General features: G+C 47.3%; 1 protein-coding gene across 5 annotated transcripts in view; it reads left to right on the top strand.

Moving 5' to 3' along the window:
• Positions 1-367: 367 nt before the first annotated feature.
• Positions 368-17,809, top strand: part of LOC143844575 (neural-cadherin-like) — a 50,164-nt gene continuing 32,722 nt past the window's right edge. For all 5 annotated transcript variants that reach the window (XR_013234043.1, XM_077351864.1, XM_077351863.1 and 2 more), the window contains exons 1-12: positions 368-1,351; positions 7,608-7,802; positions 9,663-9,888; positions 10,854-11,058; positions 12,636-12,747; positions 13,388-13,637; positions 14,409-14,551; positions 15,640-15,812; positions 16,153-16,321; positions 16,831-17,001; positions 17,301-17,473; positions 17,586-17,753. Coding sequence is in view for 4 of the 5 variants with exons in the window: in XM_077351864.1 (XP_077207979.1) it covers positions 373-1,351; positions 7,608-7,802; positions 9,663-9,888; positions 10,854-11,058; positions 12,636-12,747; positions 13,388-13,637; positions 14,409-14,551; positions 15,640-15,812; positions 16,153-16,321; positions 16,831-17,001; positions 17,301-17,473; positions 17,586-17,753 (2,964 nt within the window). In the remaining variant the exon portion in view is untranslated. The remainder of the gene's footprint in view (positions 1,352-7,607; positions 7,803-9,662; positions 9,889-10,853; positions 11,059-12,635; positions 12,748-13,387; positions 13,638-14,408; positions 14,552-15,639; positions 15,813-16,152; positions 16,322-16,830; positions 17,002-17,300; positions 17,474-17,585; positions 17,754-17,809) is intronic.

Genomic DNA, 17,809 nt, shown 5'->3' with positions numbered 1-17,809 from the left:
GCCACAGTTTGCCCACCCGTGGCCTAACCCATCTGGGGTGAGCACAAAACGGGGACAGCAGTTTGGGGGAGGTCAAGTTTCCCGGTCAGGGGAACCCCAGGAACGACTGGGCTGGCCGCCAGCAGACAGCCGAGCGCGCGGCTTCCCAAAGGCCGCCTCTTTCCACGGGGCAACTGAAGGGCACCGAACCTGCTGGCGGCGGCGGGGGGGGGGGGTGTCTTTGGTCTTCCCGCCCCTCCTCTCCGGATTGGTGGTTCGGAGAAGGAGGGCGCGGCCGGCCCCTCCCCCCACGTGGAGTGGCCCCGGCTGCCGGGCGCTGGCGGGGCAGGCGGAGAAGTTTTGCTGGCTCGGGCCGGGCCGGGCGCGGGCGGCATGAGGGGCTGGGCGGGCGGTCGGGCGCTCTCGCTCCTGCTGCTGGCCGGCTTGGCGAGGGCGGCGGCGCCGCGCGCGCTCTGCTTGCAGGGCCAGGTGGCCGAGAACAGCCCTCGGGGGACGCGGGTGCGGGGCCTGCGGGTGCCGCTGCCGAGGCTGCGGGGCGAGGCGCCGGGGTCGTGGGCGCTGGAGGGCGAGGGCGCCGGGCGGTTCGCGCTGCAGGTGCGGGCGGCGGCGGGCGCGGCGCTGGTGCGCACGGCGGAGCGTCTGGACCGGGAGGCGCGGCCGGGCTACCGGCTCTCCGTGCGGGGCCCCTGGCGGGCGGTGCTGCTGCGCCTGCGGGTCTTGGACCGCAACGACCACCGGCCCCGCTTCCCGCCGGGCCCGCCGCTGCCGCTGCGCGTGGACGAGCTGGCGCCGCTGGGCTCCGAGGTGGCGCGCCTGCACGCCCGGGACGCCGACGAAGGCGCCAACGCGCTCCTCACCTACCGCGCCTGGCCCGCCGCCGGGGGCCTCTTCGTGGTGCCGCGCAGCGGGCAGGTGCTGGCCGTGGGCTCCCTGCTGGGCCTGCGCCGCCTCCGCCTCTGGGTCTCCGCCCGGGACCACGGCCTGCCCCGGCCCCTGCGCAGCCCCGCCCGCCGCCTCCAGGTGGCCGTCCGGAGGAGGAGGAGGAGAGCTCGGGGGGAAGAGGGGGAAGCCGGCCCGTCGCGGCGCCGCCCGCGCTCCCTGCCGCCCTCGGGCCCCCTCTACAAAGTGCGCATCCCCGTCGGGGCGCCGCCGGGGGAGCCCATCTTCACCGTCCCGGACGCCGGCGACCAGGAGGCCGAGGGCAGCTGGTTCGAGCTGGTCTCCGCGCTGCCCGCCGGCGCCTTCCCGGTGGAGCTGGACAGGGGCTCCGGCCGACTCTACCTCCGACGGCCGCTGGAGCGGGGAGGCCGGACCGAGGTGACGGTCAAGGTGCACCGCCTGGATGGGCAAGGTACGGCCGGTGACCTCCAGACGAGGGGGGAGGCACAGTTCTCGGCGGAAGCTGGTGGGAATAGAACGGCGGAACACTGCTTAGGACTGCAGTATGTCGCTGGTGTGGAGGGGAAGGGGGGGTCCAGTCTCTGGGAGACCCTGGGGGTCCTTGGGCCAGTCGCTGTCCGCCTAACCTACCTCACAGGGCGGTTTGAGGATCAAGCAGAGGAAGAGAGTGTAAGCTGCATTAGATCCCCACTGGGGAGAAAGGCAGAGTGCAAATGAAATGAACAAATCAACTGACTTCTTAGTTGTTGGCGTTTGCAGGCTCTGCACCGGGGACCAGCCAGCCACAGGCTGCAGTGCTAAAGTGCCCCACTGAGATTGTTCCCCAGGAGATCTCTTGCAGACATGGCAGCCCAGCCAGCAGAAGGCGAGAGGGAACTGATCCTTTACAAACCCACCACTTTCCTCCTCCTGCATTCTGTGTGTGCCTGAACAGCTGAGACATAAAGGAGTTGTTCATTCATGAAAATGTTATTTCACCATAATGAATGGAGAAAGAGTCCTGAGGAAGTGAACAGTGGCTCACGGAAGCTCATGCCCAGCCACAAATGTTAGTCTGCAAGGCGCTCCTGGACTCTTGCTACAGACTGACATCTTGATCTACAAAAATGAACCTCAGTGGTGACTTTGGACCAGTCACTCTCAGCCTAACCCACCTAGTCTTGGGCGCTTCAGCTGCTTACCCACCTCACAGGGTGGCTGCTGTGAAGATAAAGTTTAGGTCAAACAGATGATGTCGGCAGAGCTGTGTCCCTGTTGGGGAAGGAAAGGTGGTTTACCCATTTACCTAAATAAAACATATTCAGGCACACATAGCTCAGCTAGTCTGTAGATGAACTTTGGCTGAGGCTCAAATATGACATAAAAGTGAGTTAACTTTGACTTAATTCCCTTTCAGTTGAAAGGCAGTTGTATGAGGCTGCAGCGTTGACATGGAGAAGAAATGTTTAATCTTCCCTTGGGCATTTGCCCCTATCTGTTGTTTTGCACTGGAAGGTGGTGGTGGGGGATGCAATTTTGTGCCTCTTTTCCCAGTGTGAAGAGAAATAGCATGGGAGGTTGCCTTTGAGTAGAATTCATGGTATGTAGTCCCTTTCCCATCTTTCTTTCAAGAAAGATTGCAAAGTTCACAGGATGTGATGCACCATAACTTTTCTTTCTTAAAGCCAGGAGGCTTATGGCTGCATGATTGTTTGTAGCCTCTCCTAACTGTTTTTTGCTCAGGGCCAGAGTGGGGGACAGTTTAGGCAAAGTTGTATGTAACTGCACATCATATGAGCTTGGGTGCAAAGTGACAGATTTCTGTGACTTTCTCCATTCTCGTGTTTTACGGTTTAGTTTTATAACAATTGGTTTGAATCTCTAGGAAACTTTCAAAGGCCTAGAAACTTGAGGCATGGTGCAGATATTTGCAAGCAAATGCCAGTGTATTGAAGCATGCTTCCAGCTGTGCTTTCTATTCTCATTGGTCAACAAAGTGTTGTCTGAAGGAGGGCTGCAGTCTGAGGAAGCCATTCCTTGTTTGTGCAATAAACCGATTCTTGTTTGTTTGGAAGCCGGTTTTTTGTATGTATAATAGGCAAGCCTTTGCCAGGTGCTTGAGACAATTAACTATATTTTTAAAAGCCTGTATTCATTGACCTAAAGTAGAATCTGTCCAGACACACAAGACATCTGAAGTAAAGCTCCCCATTCCTTATCCAACCTGGGGGTCATTGGTGAGATGCTGGGAACCTTGGTTCAAATCCCTCCTCTGCTGTGGAGCCCAACATTGCGCACTTGTTCTCTCTTAGCCTAGTATACTGCGTAGGGATGTTGAGAAGATACAGTGTTAGAATCTCAGAATGCAAATTTGGTAGATAAATAACCAGGTTGGTTAAAAATGTTTCCTATTGCTTGACAAATTTAAACTAGAAATATTAGTTTCATTAGTTTCATTTTCATGAAATATTAGTTTCATTCATACCACCAAGACTGTTGTATGTGCTCTTGGTACCTTAAAAGTGACCGACGGACGGTATTTTGAGGGTGAGCTCTCAGAAGTGATAGGTTATATCAGAAGAACAGAGATTGACTCCAGTGGCACCTTTAAGACCAACAAAGTTTTACGCAAAGTGTGAGCTTTCATGTGCACACACACTTTCTCAGTGTCACGCCATGACCCTCAGCCACTGGACTCAAACTCTGTTCTGCTGGTTCAGATTATTTATTTATCATATCGTATGGTGTGTGTAATGTAGCCAGGAGGATCACCTGGCAGACAGGCAAGGGACATTCGGAGGTGGTTTGCCATTGCCTACCTCCACGCCATGACCCTTGGTGTTCCTTGGAGGAACTCCATCCAAATCCTTGGAGTCCCCCATCCAAATACTAGCCAGGTTAGCATCAGGGATCTGACGGGATCGGGCTTGCCTGGGCTATCCAGGTTGGGGCTACAGCTTCAGACCAACATGGCCCCTTGCTTGAGGTTATGTCAGAGTGTGATTCTATCTTTTAAAATGAAATTTGGTATAACCGTTCAAAATGGTTGACAACACCTTCCATTGTTTTCCGTACTGGGCTGGTTCTCATTGAGCCATAATAAGTTGGACTCTCACATTCACAGTGGGTCTCTTTACACATTTTTGCTGTCTGATGGAACTAGTTCTCTTCTCAGCATGTCAGCACAGTCATGCCTATGTAGATTTCCAGAAGGCTGTAACTCCAATCTGCATGGATCTAATATTGCCTGAAATGATACATCACATTAAAAACACTCCACCAGGCCATGGTGCAGATTTGGTCTGTCAACCTGTGATGATGAATGTCCAAGTTCTTAATTAATGACACCAATGCTGCAATCAGTCTGGTGTTTGAAAGAGCTCTCTGGTCTTTACTGTGATTCTCCGGAAAGGGCTGTACGCCACTGTTGTCCTGTGCCCAATAACATATTGACAAAGCCTTGGGGTGGAAATAATTCCAGTGATCATGTAGGTCAAGGTCATTGCGACTCATCTTCTAGGGCATCTGCTTTAAATCCACTTTAAAATCTGTTGACTTCCAAACAGGACATGGAGAAAATGCCTGTCTGTTGTCTGAGCTGACTCACTCAGGGCGGAATAGCACTCCAAAGAAATAAATAATAAATAAAATAAATAAAGCTGGACGTAACGCTAAATACTATAGCATTTTAGTTGTGTTGTATCAAGTATAGTACAAGCCCTTTTCCCTTTCCACCTTGTAGATTTCATAGTTTCTTCATGGCTACAGATAACCTCTGTTTCCCACAGCTTCTCTTTAGGATGGGTTCCTGTATCTTATTTGCTTTTATAGTTTTAGTTCCCCTTTATTTGTTATATTTATACTTATAATTATATTCTACCCTTCCCCAAGAGTAGGCAACAGGGAAAGGTTCTTGGGGAAGGTTTTTGTGTGTTATTTAACCACCTTGTTCTTTCTGTTCTGTAATTTTCATTGCCGCGTTTTCTATATTGCATAGATTAATTTGGGGTTTTGCTGTTCATAAAATACCCCTTGTCCCCTTTGTTTCCCCCCTTATTTCTCTGTGTGTTGATCTGAGTCTCACCTTCGTATACATAGGCAAAGGCTGTAAGTATACAGGTGCTCAAAATATATGCTTTTGTCTTCTGCAAGCAGAATGCCTTTGCACATTACGGCTCTGACGCATGTATACCGATTTAGGTAATGACATGCCCGTTCAGTTCCCAAGGATGCATGTTGCCTTCTTCAGATTGTGACTGCTGCACACACAGAGGGTGCCCTGAAGTGTGTGCCGTAAATAGCTCCAGACCTTCAATCTTTCCAGATATTTTGCTCATTTCTGGGGGGATTTTGTTGCATCTGCCCTGAAGATAGGAGGGGGGCATTTCTTGAAAGTGGGCGTTTGTGAACGCTCTCCTTAATGGGGCCTCAGAAAGATCTACTAGGTGCTGCGCAAAAGTTTTGACTGGCTTAATATGTGGATACCATATGGAGAACCTGGAGTTTTGAATTAGACTGATGTCATTGACTTGCCTCCATTTCAATGACCCTATTGAAGTTTTAACAACCTCTAAAGATGGTAAAGAATAGAGTTACAGAACAAGTCATGTAGTCTCTTTACCGTCCACCTTCCTGACTGAGGCCCCTTTGGTGCCTATGCGATGCACCATTAATAATGTTCCTTGCAAGACTGAGGGAAAGAGGAACGACATGGAGACTGTGAAGGATTGGGATTCTGAAAATGCTACAGAAAATGACAGCAAAGCTGTTTTCTTCTCTGCACAAAGCCAGATCATACTTCTAGCAGTGCAGTTCTAAGCAGAGTTAATACCCTTCTGAACCCATAGGCCTCCATGGACATAGAAAGGAGTAACACCGCATAGGATGCCACAAAATGTCAGTTCTGCTTGTGCGGACAGCTGAGTTTTGCATATGTTGAGTTTTGGAGCTCCCTTGTTTTGCAGAAATGTAATGTTCATATGGCTGACAGCTAATATTGATTGTGGGTGTCATTATCTTCTGGCAATAAATTGACCCATGCATAATTTCTTGGTGATTTCATGGATTGGTTTCTGAGAACTTATTTCTATGGTATGGTGATGAAGCCCAATACATTCCGCATTGCAAACTGTAACCATTAATAAAGCCGGAAAGGGATGCTAGGAGGAGCTGGGACTCCCTACCTACCCACTAATCAGGTCAGCTGCCCTGGCTGCCCCATTCCTAATTGGCTGTCCATCCAACTAATGGCCAATCAGGAAGGACATCCCACTCCTGGTTGCATCCCCCTCCAACTTCTTCCATTTGGAAGGAGTTCCAGCCGAGTTAACAGGAGCTGGGAGGGAGGGCGGAGGGTCTGGGACTGGTGGGGGGAGAGAGCCCCTGCAAGCACTCCCGCCACCCTGAGCAGCTCCAGCCGTGGCCTTGCCAGGCCTTGGTATAGCTGCCAGGGTGGTGGGAAGAAGAGGGGACTGCCTGCCAATGCCTCACCCCTGCCCTGAAAAGGCCCACTGAGGCCTTAGCAGGCCTTTGGGGGCTGCAGGGGAGGGAACGGACTGCCCCCCAGTGCTTCCCCCCCACACCCCAAAAAGGTCCGCAGCTTGGCTGGCCTGCCTGAGCAGGTGGGGTGGCCTAGCGCCCATTGTATTCAGATATACAATGGATTTTCTGCTAGTGGGAATATAAATTTCAACTTGGTAGAAATGACTTTCTTCGTTGGCTATTACTACCTATACAGCACAACTGAAAATGGCTGTAGTGTGTGGATCAAACAAATCTGCTCAGTAGAACCAGGTATGGATTGGGCTGGTGTCTCTGCAAGGACTCGCCTGTAAAAGTACTTTCTGCCCCCATTCTGCTCCACAGTCCAGTGTGGGGTTTTGGTCGCTGAAAGCGCATGAGGTATAAGGGAGGGAAAGCAGAACTCTCTGCTTGCTGTGCCAGGTTATGGTTCTTGTTTGGTGTAGTGGTGAGAGTCAGTTTGGTGTAGTGGTTAGGAGTGCGGACTTCTAATCTGGCATGCCGGATTCGATTCTGCACTCCCCCACATGCAGCCAGCTGGGTGACCTTGAGCTGGCCATGGCACTAATAAAGCTGTTCTGACCAAGCAGGGATATCAGGGCTCTCTCAGCCTCACCCACCTCACAGGGTGTCTCGTCTTCTTTGTCTTCTTCGTCTTCTTCTTCTAAAATGCAGTCCTTGGTCATCCATCTGACTCAGGTCACATTGAGGTTTCCCTTAAACTAAGTGTGTGTGTGTGTGTGTGGGGGGGGAGACATGTGTATTTATTTAGTTTACTCTGAAATTGAAAGATGGTCAGATGGGAGGAGAAGGCAGGTATGAAGAGGGGAGATGAGAATAAAGAAGGCAGAGCAAAGGAAAATGGTGCAAAAGGGAAGAAAATGGAGACTGGAGATGGAATTTGGTGCAGAGTCTTCCACAGCTTTTAAGACAGGCATTTAAGTCTTTCTATTGCCTTCTGTTGTCTCTCTCTCTCTGCTCCCTTTCAAAGTGGTGGAGAGCAAAATCTTTTGAGTTAGTTGGCTGACAGGCATTTAACCTTTTGGTTTTTGCACACATGCCCTTTCAAGGCGGTGGGGAACCAAGCTGAAGGGTTAAATGAAGCCCCTCCCCAGTTTCTCCTAGCTGGGGCCGGATCACCGTACCCTAACATTGTCTCCATATGTTTCTGATTTTTTCAAGCTTACCTTTTCCTGTGATCCTTTCAGATACCGACTGGTACTTGTGCCGTGTGGTGATTATTGGTGTTGAAGAGGAGCCCATATCTTGGGAAATGTATCCATACCCCTATCTGGCAACTGTTGATCCCGAGGCCCAGGCAGACACTTTCGTCTACCAGCTCATTGCCCGTTACAGTGGCAGTGAAAATTCCAGTGCCGAAATATCCTACGCTCTGATTTCTGGTAAGCCATTTTCTGCCCAGGGAGTCTATTAGTGTAGCGATCCCCAACCTGTGGGCTGCGGACCACATGTCGTCCTTCGACTAATTGGAGGTGGGCCCCGAAGGACACCTTCTCCCCCCGGCCCTTTACTTCATCCCCCCCAGCCCTTTACAACACACTTCATTGTTGTGGCGTGTCTGTATCTTATTTTGAAGGGATGTTTAAACATTACCATAGCGATCAGAGAGCGTTAGGGCAGTGGTTGAGAGTAGAGGAGTAAACTACCCCCCCCCACCGGGCCTCAGTAAAAGGCGTTGAGTGGTCCCCGGTGATAAAAAGGTTAGGGACCACTGTATTAGTGGACATTTATGTGAAAGGATTCTGAAAATGGAGTAGCTCAACCTCAGGAATTATTTTTAAAGATCCGCGTTTTCTTCAAGGGGAAGATACATTCTGTGACATATGTATATTAATGGGTCTTTTGTGACAGTGAAATTTGAGCTAGGGAGCGTAGATTAACAGCCCAATCCTAAAAGGACGTCTTTGGGAGGGATCTCCAAGTAGGATTCTGAGTTAATCCCAAGTACGTACTATTCTGGGTTAGACCTGTGCTATAAATCGTCCTGGCCAACCCATTTTTGCTACATTCCTTTGGCAAGTCCTTTTGTGTTCAGATGCAGGGAGCAGTGTGGGGACATCTAAGGGTATACTGCTGCTGATGCTAAGCAAATATGCATATGATCAGCCTCTTGGATGTGGGGAAGCCACTTTAGAACAGGCTGGACAATGAGCATCTTTAAAAACTGAATTGTGTGTATGTGTATAATAAATACCTGTGGAATGCACCTATCCTATTTCAAGTTCTCAGATCAGCACACTCTACTCCCTGTAGTGTTGAACTGCGTTCTCTGATCAGTCTTGAATTGATGTTGATCTACTTGGGAGTTGATCTACTTGGAGTGAATGAGGCACCAAGACCATTTTCTTGTTGGATTTGGGGTTAAAGGTGTATATAGCACGTATATGTAATGAAGATAATAAATATCTAGGACCATCAATCAATGCTGATATGACCCTGGTGGGTGAAAGAAAGATGCCACAATTGGGATAACACTGACCTGGCACAAAGAAATAACTGTCATGAAGAATTGGTTAGAATATCCTGTGTGCCTTCTTAAAAGAATAACAAGAGTTCTGCACTGTAGCACAGTTATGTATGTCAAAGACTGTTTAATATGTTTCGAACAGTGTAACGCTGCTTAGGATTGCACTCTAATTAGTGTAGACCAGGGGTGGCCAAACGGTGACCCTCAGGATGTCCATGAACTACAATTACCATGAGCACCTGCCTGCACGATGCAGCTTTGGTAAATCCAAAATATTTGCTTAATTGCAAGGGGTTTTTTAAGGACTCTTATCAGCACAGCATGTGCCAAGCCCTGATAACCTGTTTGCCAGGCAGGGAACTATGTGGAGGGCCTGCTCTTACCTGCCCCACTACACCCAGGGATCTGTGCCCCCCAAAACCTTTTGTCAGAATGCATGTGATGATTTTGTCAGAATGCATGTGATGCTAACCACAGCCACAGAGTGCAATGCTTTGCAATGTGTGGGACTTTGGCAGCCGCATGATGGCTTCCTACACAGGCATTGCAAGCGGAGTGTGGAGTTTCTGCAGTGCTGTGACAAAGGTCTGTAGCTGTTTCCTTCTTGCAATAAAGACATGGCCAGTAAAAGCATCTGGTAGCATCCTTTATGGAAAAGGAGAGTGTGTGTTAAATGGGGAAAAAATAAGAAGGTGGAAATGAAATGGCAGGAATCAGGGAAATTTGGTTTCTGATTACCTCTTTCATAATTTTAAAAAATCCCTCTACACAATAGGTGGAGAAGAACGGTTTGATGTTGATACAGACACAGGTGTCATCTTGACGACTGGTTTGCCTTTAACGTCTGATAAGGAATATGTGATCACAGTCCTGGCCATTGATGAATCCGGTAACAAAAGCCCCTATGCGTTCATCTCCATCTTGGCTGGCACCAGACTTCCTCAGTTCACTAACACATCGTACGCTGTCTTTGTCCCAGAAAATACCCCAGCGGATGAAAAGTAAGTGTGTAAGGAAGAGGAGAAAGTCTGGCACGATTTTAAAAACCTGCTGTGTAGATTAGAAAGCCATGGACATTTTTTTGAATTTAGAAACTGTACTAAAGCACAGTGTTTTTTCAACATACAACTGACTGTCTAGGGCAGCCTTTCTCAACTTTTTCACCATTGAGAAACCCTTGAAACATTCTTCAGGCTTTGGGAAACCCCAGGCACAATCATGCTGAATATGGATGGGAAGCATGGCTGTGTAGACGCCCACCTGGGGACCCTCCCATTTCTAGCCCTCCAAGCCCATCACTGGCCATTTGGGGGGGGGGGCAACATGACCATATATGGTCATATCACAAAAAACGTTTAACACATTAAAAATATATTTAAAATTAATTAACTCCTTCCCATTTGAGAAACCCTTCCAAGGGCACCAAGAAACCCCAGGGTTTCATGAAACCCTAGTTGAGAAAACCTGGTCTAGGCTATTGTAATCCTCTATGCATGGGACTGTTATAGAAATTTCCTTGGGCACAAAATGTAGGGATCTGCAGGGGAATGGATGCGTAGGAGGTGTTACACATTTATACAAGTATTCTGACATCTTGTGTCTTGCCTAACTGCTCTGTTTAGCCAACGGCCGAGCTTTACTCTGTTGGAAAGAGTTTTCTGTCAGTAGGAGAAGCTACTTAAGCCTGAAGAAATATAATAATTCTGACAGAGAGCTGTTCATACCACGGGAAAACTGCATTGGCTGCAGAATAAAATAACATCTCAAAGGTCCTTATCTGACCATTGAATGGGTGAAGTCTCATTTCAAGGGTAATGTTAAATGCAAATTCCAAAAATATAAAGGAAGAATTGTGGGATGAAATCTATGACTGGTACATGGATCATTCAGCCTGGTTCATATCCCTTATTTTTTTTATTCCTGCCTCAAAATAACCAATAGTTTGTGGCTCATCTTGCCTTTACAGAGTGGCTGTTGTCGAGGCAATTTCTTTCCAGAATCGGCCTCTCTCCTACGCTCTGCTGACGAATCCTAGTGGTCTATTCAGGATGGAACAAGGGACTGGAAAGCTAAGTCTGACTCGCGTGGTGGACTACGAGAACGAGCATCACCTCTACCATTTTTTAGTGAAAGCAGTGGAAGCAGAATGCTTGCTCAGCAGTGTCACAGAGGTAGGGTGAAGATTTTCCATTCTGTGCTTAGTGATAATGGGCCAAATTATAGAAATGCCTTTTTTCTCGCGTTGGCTCCCAGTTCTCCGGATCCAGCTCTCATTACCATCAATCCAGTGTCAGGAGCTGGGAACTGATTCTCCAACTGATTTGGATCAGGGTGGCAGTGGGGAGTACAGGTGTCAGCCTTTCATCCATGCTGTTTTCCCAACACAAAATAGATCCAGGAATCATTATTTGCCCTATTGGAAACTTAACAAAATTTGAGTCCAATGGCACCTTTAAGACCAACAAAGATTTATTCAAGGCGTGAGCTTTCGTGTGCATGCAGACTTCCTCAGACAATGGCACGGGGATACCAATTTGCGACTAATTTCCTTTGTACTTCTATTACTACTCTTCTGACCCCTGTTCCATTGACTGAGGGAGTGTGCATGCATATGACAGCTCACGCCTTGAATAAACCTTTGTTGATCTTAAGGGTGCCGTTGGACTCAAATGTTGTTGTGCTACTTCAGACCAACACGGCCACCCACTTGAATCTGTTTGAAACCGAATAACATGGACAGAATTTACAGTTTCCTATGAATGGAGGGCTAAATAAGCAGCCAACGGACCAGATGGATCGTCCTTGGCTATGTAACCATTACCAGACTTTAGATTAAGGCAGAAGAATTGGATCCTGTTAGATTTGAACAAAGGGGGTGAAATTGAATCAGACTGGAAATAGACTTGAACACAGGCTCTTCCTTGTTTGCATCAAAGTCTGACCCCGTTGGAGTTAAGCTGTTCTTGGAAAGAGTTTGATGGTGAATCTCATGTCCCCTTCTGTGGCCCTGAAACAGACTTAAGTTCTGATAGAGAGAGAACAACTGGAGGCTAGAAAGGCATCATCCAATCTGTTCAAAGAAGGATGAGGATGCTTTTACACCATCCTCCTCTCTCTTGTAAGCATCCTGTCCGTGGCAGGATGATGTGAGGGTAGAAGACAAAGGCTGGGGTGGTGGTAGAAAGAGGTTTCTTTGCCTGGGAGGACAGATGTGGTATCCACAGATTACACTTCTCAAACTAACTACTTTTCTCTTTAATTTTCTTACCCATTCCAAGCATGCTGGCTTGCGGGGGGTTTACAACTCCACAATAAAATAATCCCCCTTAAGCTCTTCTGGGAGCTCATTCCACCAGGTTGGGGCCAGGACTGGAAAGGCTCTGACCCTGGTCAAGGCCAGGGTTACTTCTTGTGGGCCGGGGACCACCAAAAGATTTGCAACTGCAGAGCACAAGGCCCTGTGGGGGGCATGGGGAGGCTGGCAGTCTCTCAGATATATGGGGCCCAGACCATAGGTGGCTTTGAAGGTTAGTACCAAACCTTTAACTTGATCAGGGATGCAATTGGCAACCAATGCAGCTGCCTCAGCACCGGCTGAATATGGGCCTTCAATCAATGTACATGTGTCAAGTGCTGGAAGACAAGCATGGCCCTTTCATTTTCTGTTATTATGGTGTATCGTATGGTGTATTTTGCTTTGGGTTTTCTTTTCAGTCTCCATCTCTCTCTCTCTCTCATTGCCCTGCAGGTCATAGTTCACATCACAGATGAAAATGACTGCTCTCCAGAATTCCAGCAATCTATTTACACTCGAGAAAATATTCTTGAATCAATCCCTGTGGGCACATCTTTATTGCAAGGTAGATATAGAACATCCTGCTTAGTTCTGTTTCTTGGAAGCGGGCAAAGACAAACCTGTATGGAGTCAAAACTACTAGAGGTGGTAACAATAAAAAATAGGTGCCTTGTGAAGTTTACACAGATACAATACACCTGAACTCATATCAAAGTGACTCTAAACCAGGGATCCCCAGCCTTTTTGGAGCTTGTGGGCACATACAAAATGGCTTTCACACAAAGCAGATCCTACCTGTCTCTTCTTCCCTGTGCTTCTCTCTAACTGTCCACTCCTCTTTATAACTTTTAACATCAAATGGTCATTTATTTGTGTATTTTTAAAGACTGAAACAAGACTTGCAAGGCTGCTTTGGGGGGGTCAGAGAGAAGGCAATTCTGTTGCTACTCGAGATGCTGACCAGGCAGTGCAGAAACTGATTGTGCAACTGTGTTATTTCCACACTGTATTGGAAAGAAATGAGTTTGAATGAAATGCAGTGAGGCCTCTTCCAAATAACTGCTGCAGAAAAGTCAGTCTTGATCGTTCTTTATAGGTTAATGCCACCTGCGTTTAATGAGGGTTGACTAGCCTTGTACATGCAATATGGAGGTCCAGCCAATCTCTCTTAATTATTTTCTGTTTCCAAATGTTCCTGGCTCTAGTTCTTGCAACTGACTGTGACGCTGGATCCAATGCAGAAGTTCTCTATTTTGTTCAGAGCATGGATTTTTCTATCACTCCTGAGGGTCTCATCAATTCCAGCCAACGACTGAACTTTGAACGAGAAAACCACATGTATGAATTTGTGGTCATTGCTGTAGACAAAGGGCATCCTCCTCGAACGGGCACTGCCTCGGTGCGCATTCGCATGGCAAATGTGAATGATGAAGCCCCAGTCTTCTCCCAGGCTGTGTAAGCAGACCTTTCTCTTTTGTGTAGACCAGGGGTAGGCAAACTGTGGCCCTCCAGATGTCCATGGACTACAATCCCCATGAGCCCCTGCCAGCATTGAGCCAAACTGAGGTGACCAGAGATGAAAGTCTAGACCTAACGGGGAAATTAATACCTCTTCAGGTCCTGATGGCTGATCTACTTACTCGTGAGATGATTGATCTACTTACTTGTATATAGAACCTAATTCTAGCTGCTGTATCAGGAGACTGGAGAGTAGCAAATATGGCACCAGTTTTTTAAAAGGCATCCAGAGGGTAACCAGGAAACTACAGTCCAGTCAGTTGGGGGAGAGCCAACTTGGTGTAGTGGTTAGGAGTGTGGACTTCTAATCTGGCGAGTTGGGTTTGCGTCCTCATTCCTCCTCCACATGCAGCCAACTGGGCGACCTTGGGCTCACTGCAGCACTGTTAGAGCTGTTCTGATCAAGCAGTAATATCAGGGCTCTCTCAGCCTAACCTCCCTCACAGGGTGCCTGTTGCGAGGAAAGGTGATTGTAAGTCGCTTTGAGGCTCCTTTGAGTAAAGAAAAGCGGCATGTAAGAACCAACTCTTCTTCCCCTTTTCCAAAATTATGTGTGTGTTAGAGTGAGTTGAGAAAGATAAACAGAAAGTTGGAAAAGGGGAATCATCAATTTCACAATACTAAATAAAGTTACCTTTGTAACATTGATTCACGGGGTATTGTTGACCATGTTAGTAAATGTTCCACAATTCTTGATTTCTGCATCAGTTACAGAACTTTCCTCTCGGAAGATGCAGGCCCTGGGACTTTAGTGGCCACCATCCATGCAAAGGACCCCGATGGAGATGGAGTATTATACTTAATTACTGGGGGTAATGAAGAAGGCAATTTTGAATTAGAGGGCCATAGAGGTAGGCCTCTTCCTCTGCTCATTGTACATGAAAATTTTGCAGCTTCACACATTTTGCATATCATGGGAATGTTGTTTTGTTCTTTGAGTGCATAGCTTTTTTGTTCTCTTGTGGCTGTTCTGAAAGGGAAACCTTTTTGGTCTCAGCCTCCCCAAATCACTCTTCCTAGGATTCCTAAAAATTGTATGGTTGCCTACATTGTTTCTGGCTTAGTCATAGAGCATGTAACCAGGAAAGTGGGCTCCTCTTCCCTTAGTAGGCTCTTCCTCCCAAGATACTACTGCATTAATCACAAGAACCAAATTTGTCCCTTACAGCTGTGTAAGCTACCAGAGATCAGCAGGGGCAACAAAAAGGCCTTGTGTTTTGGGGAAATGGAAAACTATCAGTCACTGAGCTGTTTCTTCTCCAATTCCAGGCTAACTAAGGCTCCATTGTGCCCATCCTGGTCATAAAGGGCAGCCATGCTTGTGTGGAGAGCGCAGGGTGAAAAAGATCCCCACAGATGGGGAGAGGAACCTAAGAAGAGAGGAACCAGTGGTCTAGTCCAGGGGTAGTCAACCTGTGGTCCTCCAGATGTCCATGGACTACAATTCCCATGAGCCCCTGCTAGCATTTGCTGGCAGGGACTCATGGGAATTGTAGTCCATGGACATCTGGAGGACCACAGGTTGACTACCCCTGGTCTAGTCCAGCATCAGGTTTCATATAGTGGCTGACTAGTTATGATGAAAAGCTATCAGCACTATTGCCTCCTAAGACTCGTATGCAGTCCTTGGCCATGTAGGGCTGATTTACAATCACATATCAGTGACCCCACACTCATGTGATTATGCCCTAAATGTCAAGTCATAAGAACCTTGCAGTGATATCCCACACTTTCTATTCACCTTGCAGCTCCTGCCTCCACATAAAAAAATCCAATTGTACCTTTTTATTGAGTGGCATTGTATAATTTCTAGCCTTACATAAAGTAGTGCATCAAGCCTCTCCTGACAATACTTTAGTCACATTTCCGTATGTTCCAATGTGCCTTTTATGTGTGTGCAGGGTTATTGATTTCACTTTTCCTCCCCTCCAAAATCCAGGGATCCTTAGGCTCCGCAAAAACCCTCCACCCAAACTGAAAGGCCCACAATACGTTCTGAATATCTCGGCTAGAGATGACAATTCCTCTGGGGGCCCAAGATCTCTCAGCAGCTTTGCAGAGGTGGTTGTAGGAATTAACGATGCTAACAACATCAAGCCTGTTTTCAGGGAGGTAAGGTGGCAGACCATAAAGTTTCTTGCTTGCAGTAAAATTGTTCATAGTATTTTGATTGGTTGATAGGGGATATAGTGGTGTTCCTGGGGTGGACATGTGAAGTCACATAGCTTTGGTCAGTCTCAAGTGGGTCTTTAGGGAAAGCAGTAACGTTCCCCCCAACTGTATTACTTTGAAGTCTTTATCCTATTTTTTTCATTGTGAATAGTTTGGAGCCCAACAGTGGACATAGAAAGATATGACTCTTCCTAGGGTTGCCTTCTAATGCATGGATATGAACATCAGTTGGTTGATTCTGTGGCTGTTCCTTGTAATTAGATAATTATTTCTCTTGCAGTGTGCTTCCTACAGTGACAATGCCTGGGTGTTGGAAAATCAGTCCCCAGGCACCTACGTCCTCCAGGTAGAGGCCTTTGATGAAGACCTGGGATTGAATGGGGAGGTGAAATATGGCCTCATGTACAGAGATGGAGTTTCACCAGGTTTCAGTATTGATCCTGTTTCAGGTAGAAGCAGTCACACTTCATTGATCTAGACCAGCAATTTGTTTCTTAGAGTAGCCATACTGAATCAGAAAGGGTTAATAGTTATATCTCCAACCGGCAGTTATGGGTAGGGGGACTGAGGACAATAGAAAGTTAATAGAAGCTCTTCATTTCAAGCCAACTGCTCTTCCTGGGGTGTTTTTATCAGATGCCTGCCACACCTTCTATATTTTGTGGCAATTATATATTTATCATTAAGAGGAGAGGTCAGCTTCTAAAATGCCTGAAGTCTGAGAACTTCCATAAGCTCTTGTCTGCTTCTAAAGTATTAAGACACAGGAGGAAAACAAACTGAGGAGCGAAAGGGGAAAGGAGCCCCTTTTTTTGTTGCTATAAGTTTGCAATGGAGAAGATTTTAGTAAACTGAAATGATATGGTACGAGGGGATCAGTATATTTGGTTTGTGAAAAGGGTGGTGAAAATCGAAGAAGGTTCTGCTGCCTTCTGACATAAAAAGTGTTTTTGTTTAGGGGTTATCACTACAACTCGTAGCTTTGATCGCGAGAAACAGAAGGAGATTACTCTCTCTGTGACAGCCACTGATCAAGCTCAAGATCCATTGATCGGTGTGTGTCAAATCACTGTTTCCATTGCTGACGTGAATGACAACGATCCAAAGTTTGCAAGCAGCCACTACCAATGTGAGTAGCCATGGCCTGTTGGTATATTCTGACTGTGAAAGATTCAAATGAGTAGCCGTGTTGGTCTGAAGTAGCACAATAAAATCAGAGTCCAGTAGCACCTTTAAGACCAACAAAGATTGATTCAGGGAGTGAGCTTTTGAGTGCAAGCACTCTTTGTCATGTAAAGAGTTCATAGTCTGACAAAGAGTGCTTGGACTCGAAAGCTCACACCTTGAATAAATCTTTGTTGGTCTTAAAGGTGCTACTGGACTCCCATAATACTATGTTTGCTGAGAACAATCTGTGTACTTGCCTAGACTTCCTTCGTGAAGACACTCCAGTGGGAACAAGCTTTCTCTGTGTGGCAGCTCATGACGATGACCAAGGGGTAAATGCTGCCATCATGTACTCCATGTTACAACAGGAGCCTGAGTATTTCCAAATTAATCCCACCACTGGCTGGATATATGTGAATCACTCGCTCTCCGAGGTACATTCCAGCTTTTGGCTGCTCTTGGTCTGTCTCGTCTGCTTTTGCAATCTGTTCTCACAAAGTCCTGTTCAGGTTGTGAGAGGATGACTATGGCTAATTTCTTTTCCAGACCTTCCAGATAAATAGATACATCACAGCCACGGATGGAGGGAATCGGAGCAGCAGCGCAGAGCTGTCTGTCACTGTCATTAATGTGCTTAACCAGTTGCCGCAGTGGGAGAAAAGTGCATACTGGGTAACAATCCCAGAGAATACTGTTCGTGATACCCAAATAGTGGTATGTTTCGATTTGTAATACCTTGTGAATATTCACCTGGGGATTAATTATCCTGG

This window comes from Paroedura picta, chromosome 9 (genome assembly GCF_049243985.1).
Source record: "Paroedura picta isolate Pp20150507F chromosome 9, Ppicta_v3.0, whole genome shotgun sequence".
NCBI classification, from domain to species: Eukaryota; Metazoa; Chordata; class Lepidosauria; order Squamata; family Gekkonidae; genus Paroedura; species Paroedura picta.
Note: the sequence above shows the minus strand (reverse complement) of the source record. Positions and strands in the feature narration are given on the sequence as shown.